The 27,881-nt window shown below is 41.9% G+C and overlaps 1 protein-coding gene across 1 annotated transcript; it reads right to left on the reverse strand.

The window, feature by feature from the left end:
- Positions 1-24,735: 24,735 nt before the first annotated feature.
- Positions 24,736-25,948, reverse strand: LOC122013040 (putative germin-like protein 2-1). Its single transcript, XM_042569576.1, has 3 exons — positions 25,801-25,948; positions 25,171-25,555; positions 24,736-25,056 (listed from the first exon to the last, which is right to left on the reverse strand). The coding sequence occupies exons 1-3, from the start codon at positions 25,943-25,945 to the stop codon at positions 24,879-24,881; spliced, it is 708 nt and encodes a 235-aa protein (XP_042425510.1). The 5' UTR covers positions 25,946-25,948; the 3' UTR covers positions 24,736-24,878.
- Positions 25,949-27,881: the final 1,933 nt, after the last annotated feature.

A 27,881-nucleotide genomic window follows, 5' to 3' on the forward strand; every position in this document is an offset into this window, starting at 1 on the left:
CCCATATAAAAGCCTTGTTGAAATTAAAGGTAATTCGACCAAGCACAAGCAGGCATAGAACTACAACAATTATTGTCCATTCAAGCACAAGCAGGCATAGTTCTTATATACATTATCTAGTTCTTAATCCAAGTCTCGATTTTATGTAACAAGGTTTCAACCTTGTTAGAAGAACTAGAAATAATATACAGGACTGGGACAATGTATACAAGAACTATGCCTGCTTGTGCTTGAATGGACAATAATTGTTGTAGTTCTATCCCTGCTTGTGCTTGGTCGAATTACCTTTAATTTCAACAAGGCTTTTATATGGGCATTGAAAGATTTTTGCATCTGAGGAGTTACATTCTTCAGGGGCCTATCTTCAATAATAAGATTAGGATTTTTAATTTCAAGCCTGCATGTAATCTTATTTTTGTCCCAATATTTAGTGGGATTATCCCCAATGTAACCAGTATCAGTAAGTTCTTTTATGAGGTCTTGCAGTAGAGTACCTGATTGCCATGTACAGATTTGCTCTTGAATCTGGTTGTACTCTTCTTCTTCAAGTTCCAATTCCTCAAGGGTGGATACTGCAGCAACAGTTTGTTAAGTTTTTATAGTAGTTATATTTTTGTAGAAAGTTACCTCATCTCCTTCTATCCGAATGCCTCTGTATAAGGATTGCATGAAATTACATCCGATTATCATGGTGATATCTCCTCCAATTGTTAGGGGGAAAGCATACATGTAAGGTATTCTGAAAATGTGTTCCCCAATATTCATGCTGCCATACATCAGTTTTTTGTTGGCGGTTGTTTTTGAGTTAATTCCGCTGAAATTGACGATGAAGGTATTGTCTTCAATGGCCTCCAGTAGTATAGATACCTGGTCTATACAACATGTAGTAGTTCCGGTGTCTAATATTGCATTAACTTTGAAGTATTTCACCCCTGGTATGCTGAGCTCTACCACAAGATTAAAAAGGCCATTTGTTTTTCTTTTTGGTGATATCACTTCAGAGGTAAAGAGATCCTTTTCCCGCCCTTCAGTAACAAACATGTATGCTTCTTCCTCTTCTTCTTGATGAATTTCCTCATTCTGATTTTTAGATATTTGCCTTTTGAGGTCATCATTTTCTAGCTCAAGAAGGTCTATTTTTAAACGAAGTTCTTCATTTTCAGCATCAGCTTCAAGGTTGTCTACAGAGGCGTTTCTTATTAATTCTTCCTCTCTACCTTGAAACTCCTTTTTAATTGCTCTATCTGCAAAATAGAAAGTTTTTTGGCCGCCTCAACTTCTTGCTTTAGTCTGACCATTTCTGCTTCAGCCCAATTAATGTATACTTGCTGCTCTTGAACAAGACTACTAGGATTGTATGGAATTGGTGCCTTTTGCTGAATAGGAATTGTAACATTGAAGTAATGTTTTGAAAACATACTGCATGATGTTATTTTGCATGTGGAACAGTGCATCCTGTGTTTCTACATCGTCAATTTTTTACAGCAGTAACATCTTTCATATGGGTATGAGATTTCATCGTTGATCATCCATATGTGGTTGCAGTAATGTTGGGTTTTAGTGACCCGTACCATGGGTTGCCACCCACTTTCCTTTCCAATCATATAACAATTCTTCTCCTCTATAAATACAAATAGAGATTCATGAAAATTTGTAAATACCTGGTTTTCTTCACCTTCGGGTATGCTATAGATTGCGTCAGAAGGTTCATCTCCTTCCTGGACAGACATTATTTCATAGTCTTCTGGGAGCTCAAGGCCTTCGAACATAGCTACCCATTTGTGTTTCGATATTCTTTAGGGCAGTCTCTTGCGAAATGGCCTTCTTCTCCACATAGAAAGCATTTGCATTTCTTATTTCTTAGAAGGTGTTTCTTCTTCTCAATCCTGGCATGAGAGTTATGAGGCTTCCCTTTATAAGTAGTGGATCTTCTTGCTCCGAACTTCCATTTCTTTTGGTAATAACCTGGTATAGGTATCTGATTATAGAATGATAAGTCATTTAATTACCTGTTGAAAGCCGCTCGTTTGCATTCTTCCTCCAAGTATTTATATGCAAAAAGGACCCTTGGGTGAACTCCTATTGTATTTCCTTGGTATTTTTCTTCAAACGCAGCTTTAATTCTTCTGCCAAGGTCTCCTGGTAATTTTAGCCAAAATTTCTCAAATAATTCTGAACCAGAAAATAGCCTTCCAGTTTTTGTAGCTAAGTTCATGTAATCATTCATAAATGGAAGAACATCTTTAATATGAGAGCATGATATTCTTTCAAGGTCTCTATAGGCATTATCTTGCATATCAGTAGATCCTTGGAAAGGATCTTCTAAAATAAACACCCTTCTTATTTGAGAAAGTATGTTTTGGGTACCATTTCTTCCTTCAGATGAATTTACCAATTCTTGATATTCATCAGGGTAGGCTTTTCGCCATTGAATCCAGGTCAGCCTTTTTGCTTCTCCTAGAAGATTCTCAATAAAATTGGCCTTGTCTGTAAAATTCTGTAAAGCAACCATATTTTTAGTAATGCCTTCCCATCTCAAAAATACATCTTCTACTTTACCAAGCTGCGTAGGTAGGGTTAAGATGGCGCCAGTTTGTTGGTGTGCTGACGGTAGGTTCCACCATTCAGACGTATCTCTACCTATATTGTGAGACAGCTTCTGTTGAATAAATTTTCTCTGTAAGGGCTTTGAGCTTTGGATAATCAGTGATCCAATCTTCTTCTTCGTCTTCTCCTCCTGCAACAATAACATGGGAGACATCTTCTCCACCACCTTCTGCGAAAGGATTTATAAATTCTTCGTCCGATATATGGGACGGAGCACAATTCTGCAAGGCTAGATATTGAAGATAACTAATATAGTCATCGTCAATGTCACTAGTAATAGTCATGCAAAAGTGGTTAGTAGAAGAGGAGGGTGATAAAGCATCAATCTGTTGTTGCAATTCTTGCTGATAATCTCGAGACCGTCTCAGGGTTAGTCTTGTCTCGGAGATAGCTATTTCCATAGGGTCATCTTCAAATGTCATAGCTCGTCTTTGCAGCCAATCATACTCCTGATGGAAATGTTGGTATTCTTCAAGAATTGCATCAAATGTCTGTTTTTCCTTTGGAGCTGGTTCTGTATTCTTTTGATGGCATAAGGGCATGTATTCTATATACTCACGGTCATCAATGCAGCCATAAGGCTCTGCTGTTTCTTTACCATCGTGACAGTATGCACACCCTGGGCATTCAGGATGACTTTCGCCTCTTGTGCATACGTGGGGCAGGGGAGCTTCAGTGGGGTATGCTAGGTTTGTAGTGGATCCAAATCCTTGCATTCCTCTCTCTGTAGGTTCCAAGCAGGCTATTTCCACTACATCTGGTGTTGTTATTTTCTCCAGAATAATTTGAGCAATACATTCATGTTTTTGAAGGTAAACATGCTTATTAGTAATATTGTAAGCAATAATTTTTACCTCTCCTCTATGGTCTTCATCAATAACTCCTCCCATGATAATAAGGCCTCGCAAGGTAGCGCTAGATCTTGGTGCCACTCTAGCATAAGTTCCTTTTGGAATTTGAATACAGATGCCAGTGGTCAAGAGGCTCCTATCCTTTTTAGGAACAAATTGTTCTCTGTTAATGGCTAGATCATAACCAACGGATCCTTCAGTTTTTCTTTGGGGAAGTATCGTTGTATTACTAATTCTTTTAACTTGTAATACTTCCGGATTTTGAAGAAGAACAGCAATGACTTGATGTTCAACTTCTTCTTCATCAGAAGGAATTTCTTCATCCCTTTGATTATAATGTGGTGGGTTTGCGGTAATTGTTGCCTGATAACTGTCAAAATGTATTGAAACACATCCATCCAGCAGGTTCTGAGTGTTTACCTCTGTTGGTTGCATAGGGATGTTGATGCCGGATTGACGAATAATCTTAAGGGTGCCGCCCAGGAAGCCGCCATCTTGCCCACATCGCCGACCGACTTCACCTTCTTCCATACAAGATCACCGACCTGGAATGCTCTGGGAATTATACGTCTGTTGTAATTCTGTTTCATTCTTTGCCAGTACGCCATCAGCCGGACGGCTGCTTTAGCCCTTGCCTTGTCCATCAGGTCCAACTCCAGCTGCCTTTGCTCGGCATTATCCCCATCGTAGCTTTGGATCCGATCGGACTCCCCTCCGATCTCGACTGGGACGATTGCCTCGCCTCCGTACACCTAGTGGAACAGTGTCACCCCCGTTCCCTCCTTTGGGGTTATGCGAATGGCCCATAGTACGCCCGGTAGCTCGTCCACCCAGCTTCCTCCTATGTGATCGAGCCGAACCCGAAGTATTCACAGGATCTCCCGATTGGCAACTTCGGCTTGACCATTGCTTTGAGGATACGCCACGGAAGTGAAGTGTTGTTCGATGCCATATCCTTTGCACCATTCTCCAAGCTCCTGACCAACGAATTGCCGCCCGTTATCCGAAATGAGCCGACGAGGGATGCCGAACCGACAGATTATATGCTGCCAGATGAACTTTTTGATCATCTGCTCGGTTATTTTGGCCAGTGGTTCAGCTTCGACCCACTTGGAGAAATAGTCGACCGCCACCAATAAAAACTTCCGTTGCCCGGTCGCCATAGGGAAAGGTCCCACTATATCCATACCCTACTGGTCGAACGGGCAGGACACAGCAGACGCCTTCATCTTCTCCGTTGGACTATGGGAGAAGTTGTGGAACTTCTGACAGGAAAGACAGGTAGCGACGATCCGAGCGGCGTCTTCCTGTAGAGTTGGCCAGAAGTATCCGGCCAGCAGGATCTTCCTAGACAAAGACCGGCCACCCGGATGACCTCCACAAGATCCTTGGTATACCTCTTGGAGAATGTACTCTGCATCCTCCGAGCTGACGCACTTTAGCAGCAGCCGGGAGAATGCCTTCTTGTAAAGTTGATCCCTGAAGAGCGTGAACCGGCCGGCTCTCCTCCTCAATAGCTGGGCTTCCTCCTTATCGGACGGCGTGGCCTCCGATCGTAAAAATTCTATTATAGATGTCCTCCAATCGCTCGGGAATGTGAGGCCTTCCATCCGGTCGTTGTGCGCCACCAAGGACAATTGCTCGATTGGTTGCTGGATGACGACCGGCGATATCGAATTGGCTAGCTTGGCTAGCTGGTCCGCAAACTGGTTCTCGGCTTGGGGGGATCTTCTGTATGACAACTTCGTCGAAGTTGGCCTTGAGCTTTTCAAAGGCCTCCGCGTAGAGCCTGAGACTCGCGTTGTTTATCTCGAAGGACCCTGAGAGTTGTTGAGCAGCCAACTGGGAGTCTGAAAATAGCGTCACTCGGCTGGCTCCCACGTGCCGCGCGGCCTGCAGGCTGGCTATGAGGGCCTCATACTCCGCTTCATTATTGGTTGCTCGGTAGTCCAGCCGGACGGAAAGGTGCATCCGCTCTTCTTGAGGGGAAAGTAACAGGATACCAATTCCGCTTCCGAGCCGAGTGGACGATCCGCCCACAAATACTTTCCACATAGCTTCGGGCTCAGGATTTTGCACCTCGGTCACAAAATCTGCCAAGGACTACACCTTAATCGCCGAGCGGGGTTGATACTGAATGTCGAATTCACTCAACTCTATTGTCCATTTGATGAGCCGCCCCGGACGCTTCTGGATTCAGGAGCACCCTTCCCAGTGGGTTGTTCGTCATCACGATGATTGTATGCGCCAAAAAATAAGGGCGCAATCTCTGCGCTGCGAGGATCAAGACAAAAGTCAATTTCTCGAGACCAGTGTAGCGAGATTCAGCATCTTTTAGAATGTGACTTAAGAAGTACACGGGCTACTCTTCGCTGTTTTACTCACTAATGCCGAGCCCACAGCATGCTCGGTCGAACACAAGTAAATACGGAGCGGCTCTCCTACATCCGGTTTGGCCAGCACGGGCAGAGAATTGAGATAAGTCTTCAGCTCCTCGAATGCCCGATTCCATTTCTCGTCCCATTGAAATTTGGTAGCTTTGCGCAGAATCTTGAAGAAAGGGAGGCTTCGGTCGGCCGTTCGGGAGATGAATCGTGATAGCGTCGTTATCCGACCGGTGAGGCGTTGTACTTCTCGAAGATTTCTGGGAGGAGGCATATTTTGCAATGCTTTCACCTTGCTGGGATTCGCCTCTATGCCTCGCTCGGTCACAATATAGCCCAAGAAACGCCCGCCCTTTGCTCCAAACAAGCACTTCTGGGGGTTCAGCTTGACCCCGTATCTCCTCAGTGTCTGGAAAGTTTCTTCCAAATTCGCATAAAAGTCCGCCGCTCGGAAGAATTTGATAAGTATATCATCTACGTATACTTCTAAGTTGCGCCCGATTTTCTCCCGGAATACCTTGTCCATCAGCCGCTGGTAGGTAGCTCTTGCGTTCTTCAGCTCGAACGACATTACGTTGTAACAGTAAGTGTCGTCTGCAGTGACGAAACTGATGGTCTGATAAGCATCCAACATACATATCAGCTCGCACCCGGTTGTGGAGTCTACTAGTTGATCGATCCGGGGCAGAGGGTAGAAGTCCTTCGGGCAGGCCTTGTTTAGATCCCGAAAGTCAATGCAGACTCTCCATTTGTTGTCTGGTTTAGAGACCAGCACCACGTTTGCGAGCCAACTCGGGAACTGCACCTCCCTTATGTGGTCGACCTCCAAGAGCTTCTCCACCTTCGCTCGGATGATGATATTCTGTTCAGCACTGAAGTCCCTCTTCCTTTGCTTTACCAGCTGAGCATCCGGTCGGACGTGAAGCTCATGCTGCGCTATGCTCGGCGAGACTCCTGACAACTCGTGGGTCGACCAAGCGAAAACGTCACAATTTTTCTAGAGGCATCTGATCAGCTTCTCTTTCTGGCTTGCTTCCAGGTCAGATGCTATGAAAGTCGTGGCCTCCGGTCGGGCAGGGTGGCTCTGTACCTCCTCCTTTTTTTCATAAACTAGAGAATATGGCTTTTCGGCTTTAGCGTTTACCTCGACTCATGGCACTTTCTGAGCGGATTTATCCTCGGCTCGGACCATCTCTACATAGCATCGTCGAGCGACAAGCTGATCCCCTCGGACCTCCCCAACTTGGTCTTCCACCGGGAACTTGATCTTCTGGCAGAAGGTGGAGACAACCGCTCGGAACTTGTTGAGAGCCGATCGCCCCAGGATAACATTGTATGCAGAGGGAGAGTTGATCATGATGAAGTTGGTGGTCCACGTTCTTCTGAGTAGCTCCTCCCCTAGCGAGATAGCCAGCCGGACCTGCCTGACTGGCAAAACTTCGTTACCGGTGAACCCATAGAGGAGGGTTGTCATCGGCAGCAACTCAGCTCGGTCGATTTGCAATTAGTCGAAGGCCTTCCGGAAGATTATGTTGACCGAGCTGTCTGTATCAATAAAGATGTGGTGAATAGTGTAGTTAGCTATTACTGCTCGGATGATAAGGGCATCATCATGCGGGACTTCGATTCCTTCGAGGTCCCTAGGCCCAAAGCTGATCTCAGGCCCATTCGCCTGCTCCTGACTACAGCCCACTGTATGGACCGTAAGCTGCCTTGCATGCCCCTTCCTCGCCCTGTTGGAATCTCCTCCGGTCGGCCCTCCGGCGATGATGTTGATTTCACCCCTCGACGCATTGCCTATATTCTCCTCCTCCCGAGCGGATGGTCGGGGTCGTTCATTCGATGCCCAAGGAATGGCCCTGTGTTACTGGTTATGTTGTCGCTCGGGAGATCTCCTTTCTGTACGCCGGGTGGGACTTTGGTGTTGATGTCATCGATTTGGCGAAGGTGATCGACGGCGATAGCTCCTCGGCGTAGGATGAGCGATTGGGGGGAGGCTCCGAAAATCGCAGGCATTGTGAGTTGCTGACTGATGGAGCGAACAAAACATGGGAGTCCATACCTTCCCCTTGGGCTTGGGCCGATCGGCTGCCACCTGCTGGACGGCGTGCAACCTTATGTGCTGATGAGGACGGGCTACTTTTGCCCGTGGTCCTCTCGGTGGTTGGTGAGTAGTGGGTGGCTTTCGCTCGGCTGAGGATGGTGGCTCGGAGGGTATTTCTTTTTTCCTTGCCATCTAATCTTCCTCCACATTGATGTACTCGTTGGCTTTGTTCAGCATGTGGTCATAGCTGCGAGGCGGCTTTCGGATAAGTGATTGGAAGAACTCACCGTCCACAAGCCCCTGTGTGAACGTGTTCATCATAGTTTCCGAGGTGACCGTCGGGATGTCCATGGCCACCTGGTTGAAGCGTTGGATGTAAGCTCGGAGCGACTCCCTCGATCCTTGCTTGATGGCGAATAGACTGACGCTGGTTTTCTGATAGCGTTTGCTGCTGGCGAAATGGTGGAGAAAGGTCGTGCGGAACTCTTTGAAGCTTGTTATTGATCCGTTTGGCAGCCTCCGGAACCACCGTTGCGCCGACCCAGAAAGGGTGGTGAGGAACACTCGGCACTTCACCCCATCTGTATATTGATGTAAAGTGCCGGTGTTGTCGAACTTACCCAGATGATCGTCCGGGTCAGTGGTCCCATTGTATTCCCCGATCGCCGGGGGCGCGTAATGCCTTGGTAGTGGGTCACGCAGGATGGTCTCGGAGAATTGTCTATTGATACGCTTGGGGGACGAGTCTGTCCGTGGCGCCTTGCCCTTCCTTGCGTCGCGAAGGGGTGCCTCATCGGACGAAGAGCCCCGGTCGAGGTTGGCCTGCGTGACTTCCGAGAGCGTTTGGAATAAAGCCCGATGGAACGGTATCGGGGCAGGCGGGGCTTCCACCTGAGTGTTGGTCGGTCCTTTGTTCTGGCCCCATATTGAGAGCTGCTCCGGCCGGTCGTCTGGTGCCGCCCGACCGCCTAATGCCGACGTTGCCTGTTGCGTTATTCGATCGGTTTGAGCCTTTTGTTGTTGCTTGACTATTTTGGCTGCTCGCGCTTGGATGAGTGTGTCGAGCTCTTCGGGGGAGAGTGTCACCATGAGTTGACGTCCAGCTTCTTCCATCTTCTTTGCTCGGATTCAGGTGCGTTCCCATAAACGGCGCCAATTTGATCCTATCCGAACGTAGAGTCGATGGACGCTGGGGACGTGGCACTCTCCGTTGTCCTCTGACGAGGGTGTTGACCTCTGATGAACCTGCAAAGAAGCCGAGCCGGGAGGGGTTTCCCGACGACGACCCTCCGACACTCAAGTCAGGCAGTGAAGAAGAAGAGGAACGAAGTAACGCTACTGTGGCTACAGTGATGAGAATTGCATACCTCTGTCGAAGTCTGGGGGTCCTTATATAGGACCCCGGGGAGACGCGGGCACGCTTCTTGATGCATGCACGCTTCCCCAAACATACCTCAGTAGGGTTGTGTCAGAAAAGCATGTCTGACATCATTCCACAATCATTCGAGCATATCCCGGATGTGACGGTGGAAACTTCCACCGTACAATACTCTGTCCGCTCCGACCGCCGACCATGCTGTTTGTCGGCGGTAGGTGTCTCGAGGATAAAGTTACCAGCTGTCCTTTTTGTCTCCTAGTGCTCTTACCTACTCCCGGGTCGAGCGGACCAGCGGCTCGACGCTCATGGCCTCCGGGAATGCGCATCCCTCGGCTCGGGCGGGGAAGCCCTGCTCATGTGCTTGGATGGAATTGCGCCTTATTGTCATGTGGCTCGGCCGAGCAGTCCGCTCGGCCCATAGACTCTACTTGAGCATCAGAAACCCGACCCCTAGTTAGGCTGTCTTTCATCCGGTCCGGGAGACCCCTGGCCGGATGTCCAGTCGGCCCGCCACTCCGCTCGGCAAGACCTTGTCGCCGGATGTCCGGTCGGTCGGATGCGCGGTCGGCCCGCTACTCCGCTCACACGACCTCTGTCCACTCGGCATGACCTTGGGGTTGACCTTCTTGACGCTTGACCTCCACGTGTCGTTGACCTCCCGCCGACGAGGGTCCCCAATCCTTACCACCGGATCAAAGATGATTAGACTTATTGGGTTAATGGCTTATTGAGTTAATAGTTAATTTAATATATTAATCCAACTCATTAAGAAATTAATGAATATTAATAGAAATTAATTCATCATCAATTAAAGAATACCAAGAAACACAAGAGGGTTAATGTTCATTAATAAAGATTAATAGATCATTAATCAAAGGAAGACCAAGAGTCAAATGGTCTTTGGTATTCCTTGGATGAGTACAAAAGGTTCGTCTCATTCATTTTCGTGTAAGAGAATTTGCCTTCTTCCTCTTTCTTCCTCTTTGACTGAACCACTCTTGCTTGCTAGCACAAGGAGGTGTGGTTCTTCTCCGAAGCTGTGTTCATGCAACGAATGGAACGTGTTCATGTGAATAGAGTAGAGGCATGAACACTTGATTGCGTCGAGACCTGCATCCAAAGAAAAGTTACCGTCGGAATTGCAAAGGGCACGCAACAAAGGTATAACTCGCCTTAACAAACTTAGTATATGAATTTTCTTTCGCATGGATCTTCTAAAAAGGATCTAGTTAATTTTTTCACTACGCTTTCTGCGTGTTTAGATCACTAAACCCTTATAGTGGTATCAGAGCCACTTGCGAAGGCATATACTAAGTTGTAGTTAGATTTTTCATATGTGATATACAAATTGCATGAGATGTTTACTATGATTTGCATGATTATGAGGCTGTTTCTATTGGGAATGAAACAAAGTTTGTGTTGAACAAACTAAAGGTATAACATCTTCATACATGTTATGAACGTGTGTTATAGTCGATTTCATTTGATAAAAATATGCTAGCAAGGTCTTGGCCAAAAATGTTGTGAACAACAAGGTCTCGGCCAAACTGTTGGACCGTCGTGGTGTTGCAGCTTATAATTCTTTATTGTGATCATAGTAGATTTTATATCATAAAGATATTGTGAATGTTATATGATATGGTGCATGGTTATGACCTTTAACCCCAATGTGATTGGATATGCGTGTATGTTGTAATTCATAATATAGTCTGCGTGTCATGCCTCTCTTCTTTTTTATTCTTATTGTAAGTGTAGCCTACCCTCGAATGTAACTCGAGGTTTCTTTAGATTTTGTAATATACAAATTAAAAAAGAACTAGTCTACCGGACTATGGTGAAAAAGGAAGAAGGACAACAACACAATGTTGATCAAGGAAATACTTGGAGAAGATGCTTTGACCTAGGTTGACATTTCCATCTTCTCATTGGCTTGAGTAGATCGTAGTTGATGGGGCCATAACCATGTCACGTTTAATTAGCATATATGTTAATGTATGTCATGATATGACATGATTGTATGCGATGCATGTGTAGCTATCGTAATTAGGTCCTTTTCATATGTCTACCAAAGTTCGGTACTTACTGCTAGCTCGATCAATTGTAGTTAGGTTTTGCCAAAGTAAAATGACTCGATTTATCTTGGTAGAGTGCAACAGGACAATTGTGATGTCTGACTATTGGACTTTGGGTGTGACTTAGCTAAGGTGGTGTTTGGTTTAGGGGTTTGGGAATGAGGGAATTGATTCATTCCCAAACCTTGTGTTTGGTTAATGGGAATATAATCAAAATTTTGGAATGAAATCCAAAAACTTGGGTATTGATGAAACCCACCTCTTCCCTTGGGTTTTGATATAAATGAGAATGAAAATTAATTTTGGACAAAAATATCCTTAATATATTTATTCAATTTTTCTTTCATTTTACTTTCTCTCTCTTTATTCTCTCTCATAATACTTTCTCCCTCCTCGTTTTCTCATCATACTTTCTCTCTCAACATATTTTTTCTCTCCTCATTTTCTCCCTATATTCTCTCCCATCATAGACTCTCTCCTGATTTTCTCTCTCTTCATTCTCTTTCATCACACTTTCTCTCCCATTGCATACTCTCTCCTCATTTTTTCATCTTACTTTCTTTCTCATCATACTTTCTCTCTCCTCAATTTCTCCTACCATACTCTCTCCCCTCATTTTTTCTCATCACACTTTCTCTCTCTTCATTCTCTCCCATCACACACTCCCTCCTCATTTTCTCTCTCACACTTTCCCTCTCTTCATTTTCTCTCTCACACTTTCCCTCTCTTCATTTTTCTCATCACACTTTCTCTCTCATCATATTTTCTCTCTCCTCATTTTCTCTCATCACACTTTTCCTCTCTTCATTTTTTCCTATCACACTTTCTCTTTCAGCATATTTTCTCTCTCATCATACTTTTTCTCTTCTCAATTTCTCCTGTCACGTTCTCTCTCCTTATTTTCTCTCACCACCCTTTCCTCTTTTTATTTTTTCCTATCACACTTTCTCTCTCATAATATTTTTCTATCACACCTCATTTTTTCTCTTATTTTCTCCTAAGGGTAAACAAGAAAATTTAGGTTCATTCCAATTAAAAATATTCAACTAACCAAATATTATTTTTAAGAATGATACTGAAGCTCATATCCATTCACATTCCATAATACTATGATACTCATTTCCATTCCGATTCCTAGGAGTGAACCAAACACCAACTAAGTTACCTCAATTGAATTGAGAACTTTAAGGCATATCTCATATGATATAATTCAAATTATGCTAGTCTTGGGTGATTAGCCAATGCTAACTCAAGATGAGTTATAATTGTTGGTGCAGTTAGCACTAATGGTCTAATTCAGTTTTGATTAATGACAAAGTAGGTTAAGTTAGTTGCATATTGATCTAACACTTCTACGAAGTATTCAAGAGAAGCCTAGACGGGTCGACGGGTTGACCTGATGTCTGGCACGAAGTTCAGTTAGGTCAACGGGCCAACCGGATAGCTGGCACGAAGTCCAGACGCGTCGATGGGCTGACCAGACATTTGGCGCGAAGTCCAGCTAGGTCAAAGGGTCGACCGGATAGCTGGCACGAAGTCCAGATGGGTCGAAGGGCTGACCGAACGTCTGACAGGTAAGTTGAGGTTAAGTCACTCGAGGGGAGTGACTGTGAGGACGCGTTCCCGGGAAGGGAACATTAGACATCGATCCAACTTAGATCCATTTCGGAAATCTAAGTTGAGATCGTGACTAGATTTCGGTCTCGAGGAGACGGAATCTAACTACTACTTTTGTTACTCTTATAACTTAACTGTGCTAACACTTTATTTTGCAAAGTATTTTTCATTTTACCTCTAACTAATGTTTTTGCAGGTTGCTGAAAAAACAAAGGTCCGGGCGCCCGGGATGCAAAAAGTTATCCCCAACTGTGTCGCCACGTGGAGCTTCATGTGTGGATGAGCTACGTCACACTCCAGCCCCTGGAAGGGATCAGGGTGCCCCGAGCCTCCTATATAAGGAGGGTGAGGCCTGGAGCAAAGAACAACAAACAACAAGATCTCCCATCAATTGCTCTGTTGTGCTCCTGCGACGCTACGAATCCTCTCCGACAAGTGCTGTTTTTTTTCTTCTAAACTATTATCGGTATTATTTTTACTAGCATTTCTGTACTCTACTTTTGTAATCAACTTTTTGAATGGCTAGTGGATTGCCTAATGAAAGCACTCAACGAGTGTGGGCCTTGGAGTAGGAGTCGTCGAAGGCTCCGAACCAAGTAAAAATTACTTGTGTTAGCGTTGTTGTTTTCGTGTTTATTCCACTACGTACTCTCGCTAAATTTTTTAATCGCTATTCAACCCCCCCTCCTTCTAGCAAATTCATGATCCAACAAGTGGTATCAGAGCAGGTACCGCTATGATTTGGTGCAACCACCAATCAGACAGGGGTGAAATTTGTTTTTTTTTTTGTTTTCAGTTTTGCGCTATAAATCCAAGTTGGTGTTATTGCTAGTTTTGGAAATTTTTCATAGTAATTAAGTTGAATTGGTGCAACACCAATTTAGTTTCTTTCTTTAACTTTATTCTGCACTGCTAATCCAAGACTAAGTCTTGAGATATTTTTTCTTTTGTTTAATTGTGTGCAGGATAAATATGTCTCAAATTGAAGGCTTCAGCATAATACATCCCCCCTATTCAACGGGGATAATTTTCGTACCGGAAGAAGCGGATGGAGGTCTACCTGAAGACTGATTTCGATCAATGGTTCAGTGTCACCAGAGGCTACAAGGTGCCGGTCGACAACTCTGAAAATCCACTGGACCCGGAACAGTGGACTCCGGACATGAGAAAGAAATCCTCTACAGACTTCAAGGCTCTCAACACGCTGCAATGCCGGCTGACGAAGGAAGAGCTGAACTGAGTAGGACCACACCAAAACGCGAAAGAATTATGGGACAAGCTGATCAAACTACACGAAGGAGCGAGCGATGCCAAGGTAACAACACGCGATCTCCTTTTAAATAAATTATTTAATATTAAAATGCAGGAAGGAGAAACAGCGAGTCAACTACATGTGAAGATCAAAGACATCCTCAATGGACTCCATGCAATAGGCCACCAAATGGAGAATCGCAATCTAATTAGGTACGCATTGAATGCTTTCCATGTAATACCTTGTGGGCATTTATCGTGGATGCCTACAAGATTTCAAAAAATTTATCTAAGTTAAAACTCAACAAATTGTTTTGTGAATTAGAATTACATGAGCAGACTAACGTCGGGTCAGAGAAAGGTATCGCTTTGCTTGCAGGCCCCTCCAAGGAAAAAAAAAAGACCAAGCCTGAACCAGGAGAAGAGTCCGACCAAGATTTTGAAGATGAAGAGTACCTGGTGAACCTGGTAAGGAAGATGTTCACCAGGAGGAAGAAAATATTTAGCAAAAAGGACCTGCAAGAGATCAATTCCCCAGCCGAACCAAGGAACGTGACTTGCTTCGGGTGCAACAAGAAAGGCCACTACAAGAACGAGTGTCCGAGATTGAAGAGCAACAAATCGAAGACATCCAAGAGGAAGGCTCTCAAAGAAACCTGGGACGACTCGTCATCAAAAGAATCGGAGGCCGAAGATCAGAAATACCAGAGTCACCTCGCGTTGATGGCCCTTAAAGAAGAATCGGAGGACGAATCAGAAGACAGGTCCGAACCCGAATCGAGCCACGAGTCTGTACTCGTTTCCGAAGGTCCCGAAGAGGTATGTTTTAATTTGAATAATTTTTTTTTAGAATTATTGCTTGTTTAAATAAAAAATTAACAGTAAAATAAAATGAAAATAAATTGCTCTTTGAGGAAAACCAAAACCTCAAGGAACAAATCATAAATTCTAATCCAACTCAAGACCTAACACTTGAGGAGAAAAATTTAACACTAAAAATAGAAATTAATAAATTAAAAAGTATGTTAGAAAAATTTACAACAAGATCTAAGAACTTAGATCTAATTTTAAATATTCAAAAAGTAGTCTATAATAAAACCGAACTTGGCTACAAGTCAAGTTCAAATAAAACATTTAAATCATTAATAACTCAACATAAACAACAAAATAAGCGTGGGTTCCGAAAGCGTGCTTAACCACGCAAGTAGGAATTAACCAGTATTACATACATAGAGATAAAATATACTATATAAAATCTAATCAAAAACCAAAACACAAACCTAGATCAATAAAATCAAAAAATTTAAGAACCCATCAAAAATCAGATTATCATCAAGTTAAATATAGTTATAAAAGTAACAGACACAAACCTAAAATTTAAAAATAACAGACCAACTATTCAGGGGAGGCTTCAGAATAGTTGACACCTCCAAAATTAACCTACCCGACAGGATAACCAAAATCAATCTACCCGGTAGGGTAATTGGACTAGTTCAAAGGGAAACTAGTTTAACTTGACCAACGGTACTAGTGAAGTTTTGGATGATAGTACGTTAGGGAAACTATGTCTATGCATGTCTAGGAAGATATGGCTTAGACCTGATGCATTTGGCTTAGTGGAACTAATCAAAGCTACCCTTTACGAATCCTAACCAGTTAGACTAAGGTTTTGTACTAAGTTCAGTGGATAGGACTATTTGGAAAATCTCGAAGGCATGTTTACTTTAATGATATCCAAGTGACTCACCATAGCCCAAAAGTTTATCCAGAGAATGTCTATTTGTTGAATCCAAAGCTAAACCTGAATCTAACACAAAGTTAAACCAAACCCTGAAACTAAATCTAACTCATCTCACAAAAATTATAGAATTCCCTAATTGAAAATCTAGATTGGGTGAGATGATTAAAGACATCAAATCGAATAGAACCAAATCGAATCGAATCGAACCAAATCGAGTCGAATCGAATAGAACCAAATCAAATCGAATCGAATAAAATCAAATTAAATTAAATCTAATCAGAAATGAATTAGATCTAATTAAAATTAAACTAAACCAAATCAAATTAAAATTCAAGTTCAAAAAATTATCTTAAAAATTATTTTAAAAATTCATTTTATAATTCTTTAAAAATCAATTTTAAAAATTCTTTAAAAATTAATTTTAAAAATTCTTTTAAAATCAATTTTAAAAAAATCTTTAAAAATTCTTCAAAATTTTTTTAAGAATTAATTTTAAAAATTCTTTTAAAAAAAATTATTTTAAAAATTCTTTTAAAAAAACTCTTTAAAAATTTGGACCGCTGATATTACTTTGGACTGCATTTACACTTACCTTTTGGGTGGCGAATGGACTCCAACTGTCATCAACTTTACCTTCGTCCAGCTCTAAGCTGAGAACTATGTCTTGTACGAGGTCATCTATTCATGCATTTTACCTATTAACACCGTAGATCTTTCTACTGAGTGACCCTTTCACTCTTTTTATATGCACTCAAACATAGGTTGGATATTAACCTTAGCCTACTTATGTTTAGGTCCATCATCTATCATTTTATTTGAACTGATATCTTAATTTCTATTTTGACTTGAAGTTGACTTAATTGACTTTTATGGACCGGTAGTTTGACTTAACATATGACTTGTCTTGTTCATGTTGACTTATCTTATTTTGACTCATGTTGACTGTGCTTGACTTTGTTTTGACTTGTATTTATCTTATTTGGTTTAAATGTTTGACTATGATTTGACGTATTCTCTTTCACAATTGACTAATCTCATTGTAAATTATGCAAGTTGTATATTCGCTTGATTAATTTAATTAATCTTGCATTTACAGTTAACTATATGCCTTGATTTATTATATTTTATTTTCAAATTAATCCATTTTGATATATGAAAAAGGAGAGAGAGGTAAAAATAAGGGGTTAAAGTTAAGAAAAATTTTAAAATTGATTTTATCTTTTCAATTTAAACAAACCTTATATAATTAAGGAAGAGTTATATCATATATGACTACATTAATGATAATTTTATCATACAATGAATATAAATTTTGAATTCCAAACTCATATTTTACTAACTTTAAATATAATTTTCATACTATAAAAAGGAAAAGATTATTGGTACTGAGAGAATAATATTTAACCCAGAATTTTGATATATGATTAAGGTTAAAGTTAGATTAGTTATGATATAATAATTTGTGTCAAGTGTGCAAGTGCAAATTACTTAACAAGTGGTGAAGTCCTGGTTGGGAGTTAGACAGTGACTAAATCCTAATGGAACTAGGCAACTAAAGACCTAATTGGGAGTCAAGCATGAGTTAAATTTTAGTTGGAACCAAGCAAGAAAGTCTTTACTGAGTGCTAAGTGAATCAAGTTCAAGTTGAGCTAGTTGGGATTTAAGGTTTGGTGGACAAAGACCAAGTAGAGTAAGCTGGGAAATGAACCTTGGTGGGCAAGTCCAAGTGGAGTAAGCTAGGAGATGAATCTTGGTAAAAAAAAATCCAATGGAATCAATTAGGAGTTATAGTTTGGTAACTCAATCTAGATGAGCTAGCTAGGGGTTGAGTGTCTAGACATAAAGTAAGTGCTAGCAACTTAACATTTTCAATCATATTCATTACATGTAACTAGTGTAAGGAAGCAAGATTTGACGGTTCCATGTGACCGGAGGGAATCCGGACGACTAACTAGTGATAACTTTCTATGAGGGAATTCAGAGGGTCCAGACGACCATATTCGGGTCTAGGCGACCGGGGGATATAGGTGCCCGAAGTAGCTTCCAAGCGACCAGGAGATGATGTTATCAACAATCCAAGCAAGTGGGAGCAAGATCAAGGTTGATCCCTCTTCAGGCCATCAGAGGGCTTCCAAGAGACCGGAGAGTTTCATTAACGTTATCTAACGGATAAAAGTTATAATCATGTCAACACCTACTAGGCAACCGAGGAGCCTCTTTGCGACCGAACAAGTGCTATAAAAAGAGCTTCAAGGAAGAGTTTTGAAATCACTCATTCACTCATTCTCTTATTTATTCTAGTGTGTTCAATGCTGCGATGATGATACGCTACAATTCACACTTCATTTATGATCGACGACACTTAGAGTAACAGTTTCGTTTGTTTTTGTATTGCCATATTTTTGTGTTTATTCATAACTTTTTAGATTTTTTTGGTATGGTTTTTCCACCTCCAAAGGCTTTCTGGAAAGAAAAAAATAAAAATAAAAATCATATTTTTTATAATTACCGCGTGTGCCTATGTCTCCAATTTGGTTAATCAACTACTTGTATTCTCAATTGTTAGTTAAGTCTTTTGCATGTTTACATTGCTTTGCTATACTTGATTGAATAACTTTAAGTAATTTTTATTTCTGTTGTACAATTCTATTGATTCAATTATTTCTTTATTATCTACTCATAAATTTATAATGTTATTCACCCTCTCTATTATCAAATTTGATCCTATAATTATGATCAAGAGTACCTAGGCTGAGACCTTGATTAGCCACATCAAGGAGACCTATGGTACACTGCGCCAATATAGTCTCAAGATGAATCTGAATAAGTGCTTGTTCATAGTCAAAAGTTGACATTTCCTTGGATACATCATAACTAAATAAGAAATTGAAGTCAATCCCGAAAAAGTCGAGGCACTAAAATATGCTCTCTCATAAGAACCTCAAAGAGACATAGAAATTAGTCGGTTAAGTCACAACACTCTTCCGATTTATCTCCAAGTTAGCCAACAAGAGTTTGCCTTTCTTCAAAGTTCTCCAGAATTCAACTTGTTTCGAGTGGAATGATAAATGTGAGTAGACCTTCACATAGATTAAGACATACCTAGCTTGGTTGCCTCTTCTTTCTAAGCCTATCGTTGTGGAAAAGCTCTGGCTCTGCTTGGCTGTAGCCGAAGGAACAGTCATCTCAGTTCTACTCCAATAGGAAAATAACACCAAACATCTTATTTACTTTGTTGACCACCTTCTGAAAGATATTAAGACTAAATATTCTACTTTGGAAAAATTAGCTCTGGCTCTCGTCATGACGAGCCATAAATTACGATCGTATTTTCTATCACATCCATCATCGTGCTTACCAATAGCACCATGGGACAGATATTAACTAATACTGAGACCTTAGGATGACTGATCAAATGAACAATCGAACTCAACAAGTATAACATCTGATACCAGCCCAGGATACCCATCAAGGCAGAAGCATTGGTTGACTTCTTAACCAAGACCCAAGTTAGTAGTTGAAGGAGACTTGGAGAATCTTCATAGATGGGTCAGGTACGAAGCGAGATAGTGGAATATGGGTGTTACTGATTTCACCTTAGGAAAAGGTGTGACAGTTAGTTATCCCTCTAAACTTCCAAGCCTCCAATAATAAGGCTAAATACGAAGCACTATCGATCGGGCTTCGAGCTGCCAAACAGTTTGGTACATCTCGAGTTATCATTTACTTTGACTCCCAAATAGCCACACAACAACTTGAAAAAATGTTTGAACAAGAATGATCGACTTTGAGGTTATGTTGAGGCTTTCGAAAAGTTGAGAGTCAAGTTTCACGAGGTTGTCCTCTAGAAGATACCCTTAGCTGACAATCAAAAGACAAATGAATTTGCTAAATGACTAGTGTCTTGGCTATATGGAGCTTGGATGCCCCAATCACCTGAGTTTAGTTAATCGTGCAGGTCGGCTAGACACTGACCTTAATAACTCAGTTGACTTGCAAACTCCATTTATCTCCTACTTGAAGGGACTCTGCCCAACCACCCAAGACAGAATCTACTTCTCAAACGGCGGGCAACTTGGTTCACTCTAATCGGGGACTATTTATACAAGAATGCTTTCTCTTGATCTATTCAGATGCCTTGGCACCAAAGACACCGAGTATGTCATGCGCGAAATCCACCAAGGAAGTTGTGATAATCATGTGACCGGTTGGACTCTAGCTAGGAAGGTCTTGCTGGTGGGCTACTTCTGGCCAATTCTATAGGCGGACACCACTCAGCTCGTTTGAACCTATGTCAACTGGTAGTAGCATCAAAATCTTTCTTGATCTCCTACTTAGTTATTAAAGTGTCCACCGCTTCCTGCCCCTTCGGCCAATGAAAAGTGGACATTGTTGGCTCCTTCCTAATCGGACCTAGCTAGAAGAAATTTTTCTTAGTGGTGATCGACTATTTCTCCAAATAAATGGTGGCTAAGTCGTTAGCTCAGATAACAAAAGAAGTCATACTCAAGTTCTTATGGAAGAACAACATCTGTCAATATAACATCCCACGTAAGTTGGTATCTGACAATAGTTGGTAGTTTCATGAGTGCAAACTCAAGAAGTGATATGAAAGTTTTGGCATTTAGCAGACCTTCACCTCGGTCATATATCATCAGAGTAATGGGTAGGTTGAGGTGACCAATCAAGAGATTATCTGAGGTATTTTTATGTCGTTTCTTCTTTGAGGAGGCATGCGAATCCAATTTCTTCAGGCGGATTTGGAACTTGTCCAACTTCCCTCCGAGGGGCGTCGCCTCAATCTTGGTCGTGTTTAGCTTCTACTATATCAAACGCAATTGTTCTATTTGGACTATGACCTCAACCTTATGTTACTCTGCTTCTGCCTTCACGTCCTCCAATTCTTGAATTAGGAGGGATTTGCTAGGCCTCTAGCTCATCCAACCGAGCTTTCATGGCTAAGTGGGATCAAAGAAAGTTAGGGAATCAAGAGGTTAGCTCTATCATCTTGGCCCACAACTACAAGAATTTATTCACAACTTGAATAATGACCTTAGCTCAATATAATAAAGCCAACTAGTTCTTACCTTAGTTGAGTCCAGAGCTACCAACTTTGCCAGAGACCTAAAGAATTTGTGCTTTGCTACCTCATCAGTGTTAATCCAAATCCTTGCCATATGGCCGGTTAACCTTATCGTGACGAAGGAACAAGGTTCTTTGGATATCTCCTATCCTAGAGGCACACTCCATATTGAAGGCGAGCCCCCACCTGCCCTTTGGCACGACGATGACAACTTGGGGCAACTAGCGGAGCTCGATGGAAGGTTGCCTTAGGAGGGGATTGAGGAGACGGGATCGTGAGGTAGACATGAAGAACTCGCATTGACGGGATGAGATGCCGAGTTTACCTCTACTTGTTGAGACCTCGACTCTCTAGGATGGGAGCTTGGCTCGACCAGTGGGGATCTTGCCTCGATAAGATGATCGGACATCAAGGCAGCTACTGGCAAGCTTGATTCAGTCAAAGGACCCTGCAGTCGATGTCTTTTTCTATTTATCCTTAGTGGCTCCCCCGACTCATCGAAGGAGTGAGGAACTACTAGCATCAAAGGATGGGGCGACGACAACTCCCTTGTGTTCACAGCTGCATCACCCAAGGAGCCAGTGGGCAGGGTTCCGTGCTCTCCAAACTCAAACTCAATCAGTTTCAGGTACTGGTCGAGGGACGCTTTCAAAATTGTTTGAGCTACAAAAAAAGGAAAACTTTCAATTACTTATCACAATAGAATAAGATAGGTAAACTCTTACTGAAGGAGCACTAAAACTCATACCAATTGGGCTCAATCTGAAATAAAAGAGAAGACCCTCTTCAAGCAACAAATTCACATTGAAGTCAAGGTTAGCCAGATTGTCTATAGCCACCACATAAGTGGATTCTAGCTTAAACTGCCCTAGAGTTTGTGGTTTCGACAACTCCATCTGCTAGTCAGTCGGCCAAGAGAATAGAGTGGGAGGAGGAATGAATAAGTAATGAGATTCATCCTTTGTGAGAGGTTTAGGTTTTCCCTTGGAAACTGCATCCATACCTCACCATGAAGTAAAAGACCCCAACCTCCATTTTCTTAAGATAAAAGTAGTGAAAGGCTTGAGGATTGAGGAGAATTTGGTACATGCGAAAGATAATAATCAAAGCATGCTTTGAAACAAGTTGGGAGCCAAGTGATTAAGAGGGATGTGGAAGTCTCGAAGATCACAGAGAAGAAGGTCGGGACAAGAAATCATAGGTCGCTCAACAGTTCACATATAAAGAAGGTAACAAAGCTTAATGGTGGATGCGGATGGTCTAAAGCATTGGGGATTACCAAGTTGTGATTGGCATGAATCTTAAATTGTAATTGTATTTGGTCTAAGTACCTAAAAGTGGAAAAGCTTTCAACATCCTTTTATCAACTCGATAATAGGGAAATAGAAGATGAGAGGGGTGTTAGAGGCAAGAGAACAAGGGCAAAGAAAAAACTTATAGAGAAAAGGGAGTTCGCGAGGTTACAGAGATCACCATGGATGGAGCTTGAAGACAAATGGAATGACAAATGTCATAGGATTCCTTCGTCACCAACCCTAATATAGTTAGAGGTCAAAATGTCAACTGTCAGATTTGGGAGACAAAAGGTGGACTATTGCAGTCGGTCATTGGACCACGCACCCAAATTCATAAAATCTCAACCGTCATCTCGAGCCAATCTCCCGGCGTGGCCTTGACACACATCATTCTCTAAATTGTCAGCATTAATTATAAGATAAGACATACCAATTATGACCCTGATACGTCATCACATGTATTGCTTGCGTTAATGGCTCATGGCTTGTGTATTATTGAGGTGTACAGAGAGCAAGGCAATGAAACAGTGATGCCATGTCATCCCTTAGCACGGGCAAGCTAGTGGTCGAGCTATGACCAGGTCCGTCGAGTCAATCGGACTCGGACCTCCTTAAACTAAACTTAGGGGGAGGGGGGTCAGCAGAGATGGAGGTCAAAGTGATCCACCAGACTCCTTCGATTTGGTCAACAAGCTCCTTTAGGTCTACTAGACTTCTCCTACTCGGTGACCCGACTCTTCCTACTCGATCACCCGACTCCATCATCCTGTCACCCGACTCCTTTGACTTGCTCAACAAGCTCCTTCATATCCACCCATCTTCTCCTACTTGGTCATTTGATACTTCTGACTTGGTCAACATGCCCCTTGAAGTCCACCGACTCCTCCTACTTGGTCACCCAACTCCTCTTATTGGGTCATCCGACTCTATCAATTAGGTCACCCGACCCTTTCATCCTGGTCAGCATGTTCCTTCAGCTTAGCCACCTTCGGTTGGAATCTACATTCTACGTGGCTCGTTGAACCGTTTCTCCTTGAATACATAGGTAACATGGCAATTTCTTCCGAAAGACATGAACAATGTAGTCGTTTCTCCGAAAGGCATGACAACGTAAGCGTTCATCATCTTGCTAAGTGTTTATAAAAACTTTATGAGTTTCCTTTGCCCTCATATCATCATCTGCAACCTTCTCCATATATAATAGTAGTCTTCGTTGATTCACTTGACAACTATCTTAGATAGGAATAATTACTATAACGTTGCTTGAGAAATTTCAGGCCATATGAAATAATTCAACGTAACTCATGTTTGGGGCTCTTCTTTTCTTTTGCATTCTAAATAAAGAAAATATTATTTTTGATTTTTTTATTCCACTAAGCAACTAATCTTACCTATTATTCTACTCTAGCTTTTCGTTGCAGAAGAACTTGCATTAGTTATATATACATAGAGATATATATCCATGTAGTAGGTTATACGATTTATCTAAATGCATAGGTGGTTTTAGGATTGTCCAAATCATATAGGCTTGTGTGAATTCATTTTCTATTTTATCTTTCCCAAAAATCACGTGATAATCGTGTGATCGTCCAAAGCATAGATGTGGTTTAAACGATTATCTAAGACATCTCACTGAATTACTCGTGTATTTTTTTTCATAAAAAAATTTAGACACAGCCTCACCGTGGCTTCATCAGTAAAACCAATTTAATGAATTAAATCTTATATATAAGTCTGAATTTTCAAATCTCTATAAATATAAAGGTGTGTTTGTTTCTGCATGTTTTATTTTTATTTTCTAAAAAATATATATTTTTTAGAAAATAAAAAATACTTTTAGATTTTTTTTTAAAAGTACTATCTATTTTTTTAAAAAATAGATATGAAAAATACAAATTAAATATCATTTTTTTTTAAAAATACATATTTTCTAAAAAATAAAAAAAAACCTAAATCAAAGCACCCTAATATTTTTTAACTAAAATTATATATACAATTCTAAAAGATAAACTCGAAAGTACCTACATTATGTAGTAGGTGCATTCAGCTACTACTAAATTTTATTAATATTTTATTTTATCTTATTTTTAAGTGCAGTCGTTGAGAGTAGCGGTAAAATTATTGGATTTATTGCATAAGAAAATAATTAATTAGGTTGCCGAAGCCACTGAGAAAAGGAATATTTGCTGAGGTAAAAAATAATCAATCATTCATCATTTTAATTTAAATATTCATTATAATACGTACCATTTTGTTTCCAAATAAAAAATGCGTATACCTTTCTTTTAGCAAAGAGTAATGAACATAAAATTAAAAATTATTAACTATACGTATTATCTATAATATATTATTTAACTACTTATTAAAAAATAAAAATAGTAAAATTAATAAAGAAAGCCACTGCCATTGACTTCATTAATTTACAAGGGGGCCTGCCCAGGCCCAAGCATTACACGCATACATATCAAATGCATAATATCTCAAACACTTTATTATTTAACCCATATTATTATATATTGGGTGCAAATTAATTAATAGACGCAGTATTAATTAACTAATAATTAAAGTTTTTGACCCAGTTTTGTTGCTGAAGCCACTCGATGGTGGTCGTGTTAAGCTGGAACGCCTTGGCCAGGATGACGGCAGGCACGGGCGGGTTTGACCCGAACACGGCGTTCGGCACCGTCATCAGCCCCGGGCTTTGGCTCCCGAACGCCGCAGTCGCCACAGCCCTGTCATCGCCGGCGACGGTGAGCATGTTAATTAATTATATTGGATGAATGAATGAAAATAATATAATTTCTATTTAATTTTAAAGAAAGAATTAGAAACAATTAATATAATGCCTTTTGCTGCCGATGTTGAACTGGAAGTGGATGAGTCCCTGGGGGAAGACGAAGATGTCGCCCTTCTGCAGCTTCTTGGCGTATAGAGTGTTGCCGATATCGGAGTTGGTGGTGATGAAGCCGGCGAAGAGGTTGCCCTCGATGACGGTGAAGACTTCGGAGGCGCGGGGGTGGTAGTGGGGCGGATTGAGGCCGCCGGGAGCGTAGTCGATGCGGGCGATGATGATGCCCAATGTGTTCAGGCCTCGGATGCGATTCACTCCTACAATCGTAATGTTGGAGCCCAGCTGGTTGTCGGTGCTTCGCGGCTGGTCAATGCCGGAGTAGAAGAAGTCATCGGAGGTGACCAGGAGCGGGTCTTTGCATGGGAACCCATTTACGAACACTGCAAAAGACCAAAACTATATGTATAAATATCCGTATAAATATAATTATAAAATCAACAAAGAAAACAAATTTTTTTTAAAAAAAATATATAGGGACGGTTAAATTTCCTGATCCATATATAACAACACCAACGTAAAATCATAATTAATTTACCCATGCATATAAATATATATATATATATATATAAACTAGCTCATATCATCAAGAAAAGAAGTGTGAGTTGTAGTGTATGTGTGTCTATACCGTTACTGGTGAAATCGGCAACACAAAAATCTTGAAGAAGGCCTGGGTCAGAAGACGACACACAAATAGAAGAAATGACGGCAATTGAAGCAGCAATGATCAGAATAATCTTAGCTGACATTTTGGCTCTCCGAGTTGAGTTCATGAGCTTGAGCTTGAGCATGAACATACTAATCAGTTCCATTTAAATAGAGACGCCCGAGATCACTGTTGTAGCAATTTTTTCTTATTTAGACAGTGTTTGGTAACATGCTTCACTCTGTGGAGTTTAGGCATTTAAGCTACCAAAAAAAATAATAATAGTACCTCTCAATATTGATTAATTCAATCCGATCCATTTAGGCATCGATTATGAAATCACACATAGAAGTGGATGTTGAATTGTATTTCGCTATTTTATGGGTTGACACATTATTTTGTAACATACTGATTTATACCATAAAGAAACAAACTCATTAAGCGATCTTGTAATTGTAGATTTGTATTGATTCTGTTTGAAAATCGTAGAGATAGAAAACTGAGGATGTGATTGTTGCATTAACAGAATATAGATCACGCTCTGATCTACAAGCATAAAAAATGTCAGTGTCGAGCCAGGGAAGGGGTCTTCGGCGTTGGCCCTCCGACGCTCAAGTCAGTCATCAGCACGAAGAAGACGGAGCAACAGTAGCACAAGCATAAATGGTGAATAATGTATACATTTGCCGGTGTACGGACCCCTTTATATAATGCCCTGGTGGGTGATGTGGGCGCTTTTCGAGGTGTGAGTACATTTTTCTATTAGTCATGGACACGTGGTCATGGACACGCTCTCCCATTAATCGTGGACACGTGATCATAGACACGTTCTCCAATTGGTCGTGGGTACACCCTCTGATTTGTCGTTGTATGATCTGCTTGTTGACCATGCCCTATGTCGGCGGCCCTATCTTTCAAAAGGATATCCCGAGATAGGTCAACAATCTTGCTGAGCGATCGAGCGAGATTGGGTATAGTAGGCTGCCTTGGAGCGAGATAGGTCAACAATCCCATACTCCTCCGCTTGGTCAGCCTTGGTTGTTCTTCTTTGCAACGATTGGGTATAGTAAGCTGCCGCTTCTTGATCAGACAAGCGCTTTGGTCAATTGGTGTTCTGCCGCTCCGTACTAAGCATCTGAAGATCTTACCATACTGTTCCGAGCTAGGTGGGTGGTCAGCTCGATCAAGCCCATTGTCGATCGGGCATTGTCTGCCCGATTGACCCTTGTGGTTGACCTCCATTGTTTGCCCGACCGACCCTTGCGGTCGACCTCCGCTCGGCCTCCATAGGTGATCCCTTTGACACCCTGGCGTTGGCGACCTAGACTTTGACCTCCACCTAGGCAGTGGACCCATACCGGGAGGGACCACCTTTATCACTACATCACAAGCCTTCCCCTCAAGTCTTGTCGAAGGAGGCTGCAAGTCTGGCTGACTAGACAAGTAGGGTCTTTGGTGACCTCCATGTCCGATCGGACCATCTGTGCCCTCAAGTTTCTAATCGGATTACATATCATCGTCGTTCGGCTTCATTTCGCTGCCCTGGGTTGGTAGCTGCTGCTCAGGTCACACCTCATAAGGCTGATGGTGAATCGAGTGCTCGGCTATGTGATAATCAAATATCTGTGCCACTCAGGACAGTTGACGACTACACTTAGCGAATTTTCTCTTTTCCTTGCACTCTCTTGGAGGAGTGCCCTATGATACTGGCTGACGTCGTCCCAATTTCTGGGAAACCGTACAAATCCTCAATAATTATAGCTGAGCACGTGGTCATACCTTTTAATTAATGCTCATTAATTCCTTCCAGTAGCCGACTGCTACGTGTCCCACTTTATGCCACCGCACGTTTGACGTGACAGGCAGATATCCACTCGTGATATGATAGGCACCTTTTCGAATTCTATGGCCAGATTTCATCCTAGTTTTACGCAACCCTTGATCGGACGGTTGTGGGCGATCAACCACGAGGTTTATAAACCTCCCTTTGCTCGCTGTCGTCTTCACCATGCATTGCGCCTTCCTCTTCGAGCAGTCTCTGCGACTTCTACTTCTCCCCTTCT

The sequence above is a fragment of the Zingiber officinale genome, chromosome 1A (assembly GCF_018446385.1).
Source record: "Zingiber officinale cultivar Zhangliang chromosome 1A, Zo_v1.1, whole genome shotgun sequence".
Taxonomy (NCBI): domain Eukaryota; kingdom Viridiplantae; phylum Streptophyta; class Magnoliopsida; order Zingiberales; family Zingiberaceae; genus Zingiber; species Zingiber officinale.

What these genes read in the sequence shown, in the direction of transcription:
- LOC122013040 (XM_042569576.1), bottom strand. Translation starts at nt 25,945, where the DNA reads ATGAACTCAACTCGGAGAGCCAAAATGTCAGCTAAGATTATTCTGATC. An exon ending in TGCCGATTTCACCAGTAACG is followed by an intron (nt 25,556 to 25,800) that starts GTATAGACACAC and finishes GGTCTTTTGCAG; the next exon opens with TGTTCGTAAATGGGTTCCCA. An exon ending in TTCAACATCGGCAGCAAAAG is followed by an intron (nt 25,057 to 25,170) that starts GCATTATATTAA and finishes CGGCGATGACAG; the next exon opens with GGCTGTGGCGACTGCGGCGT.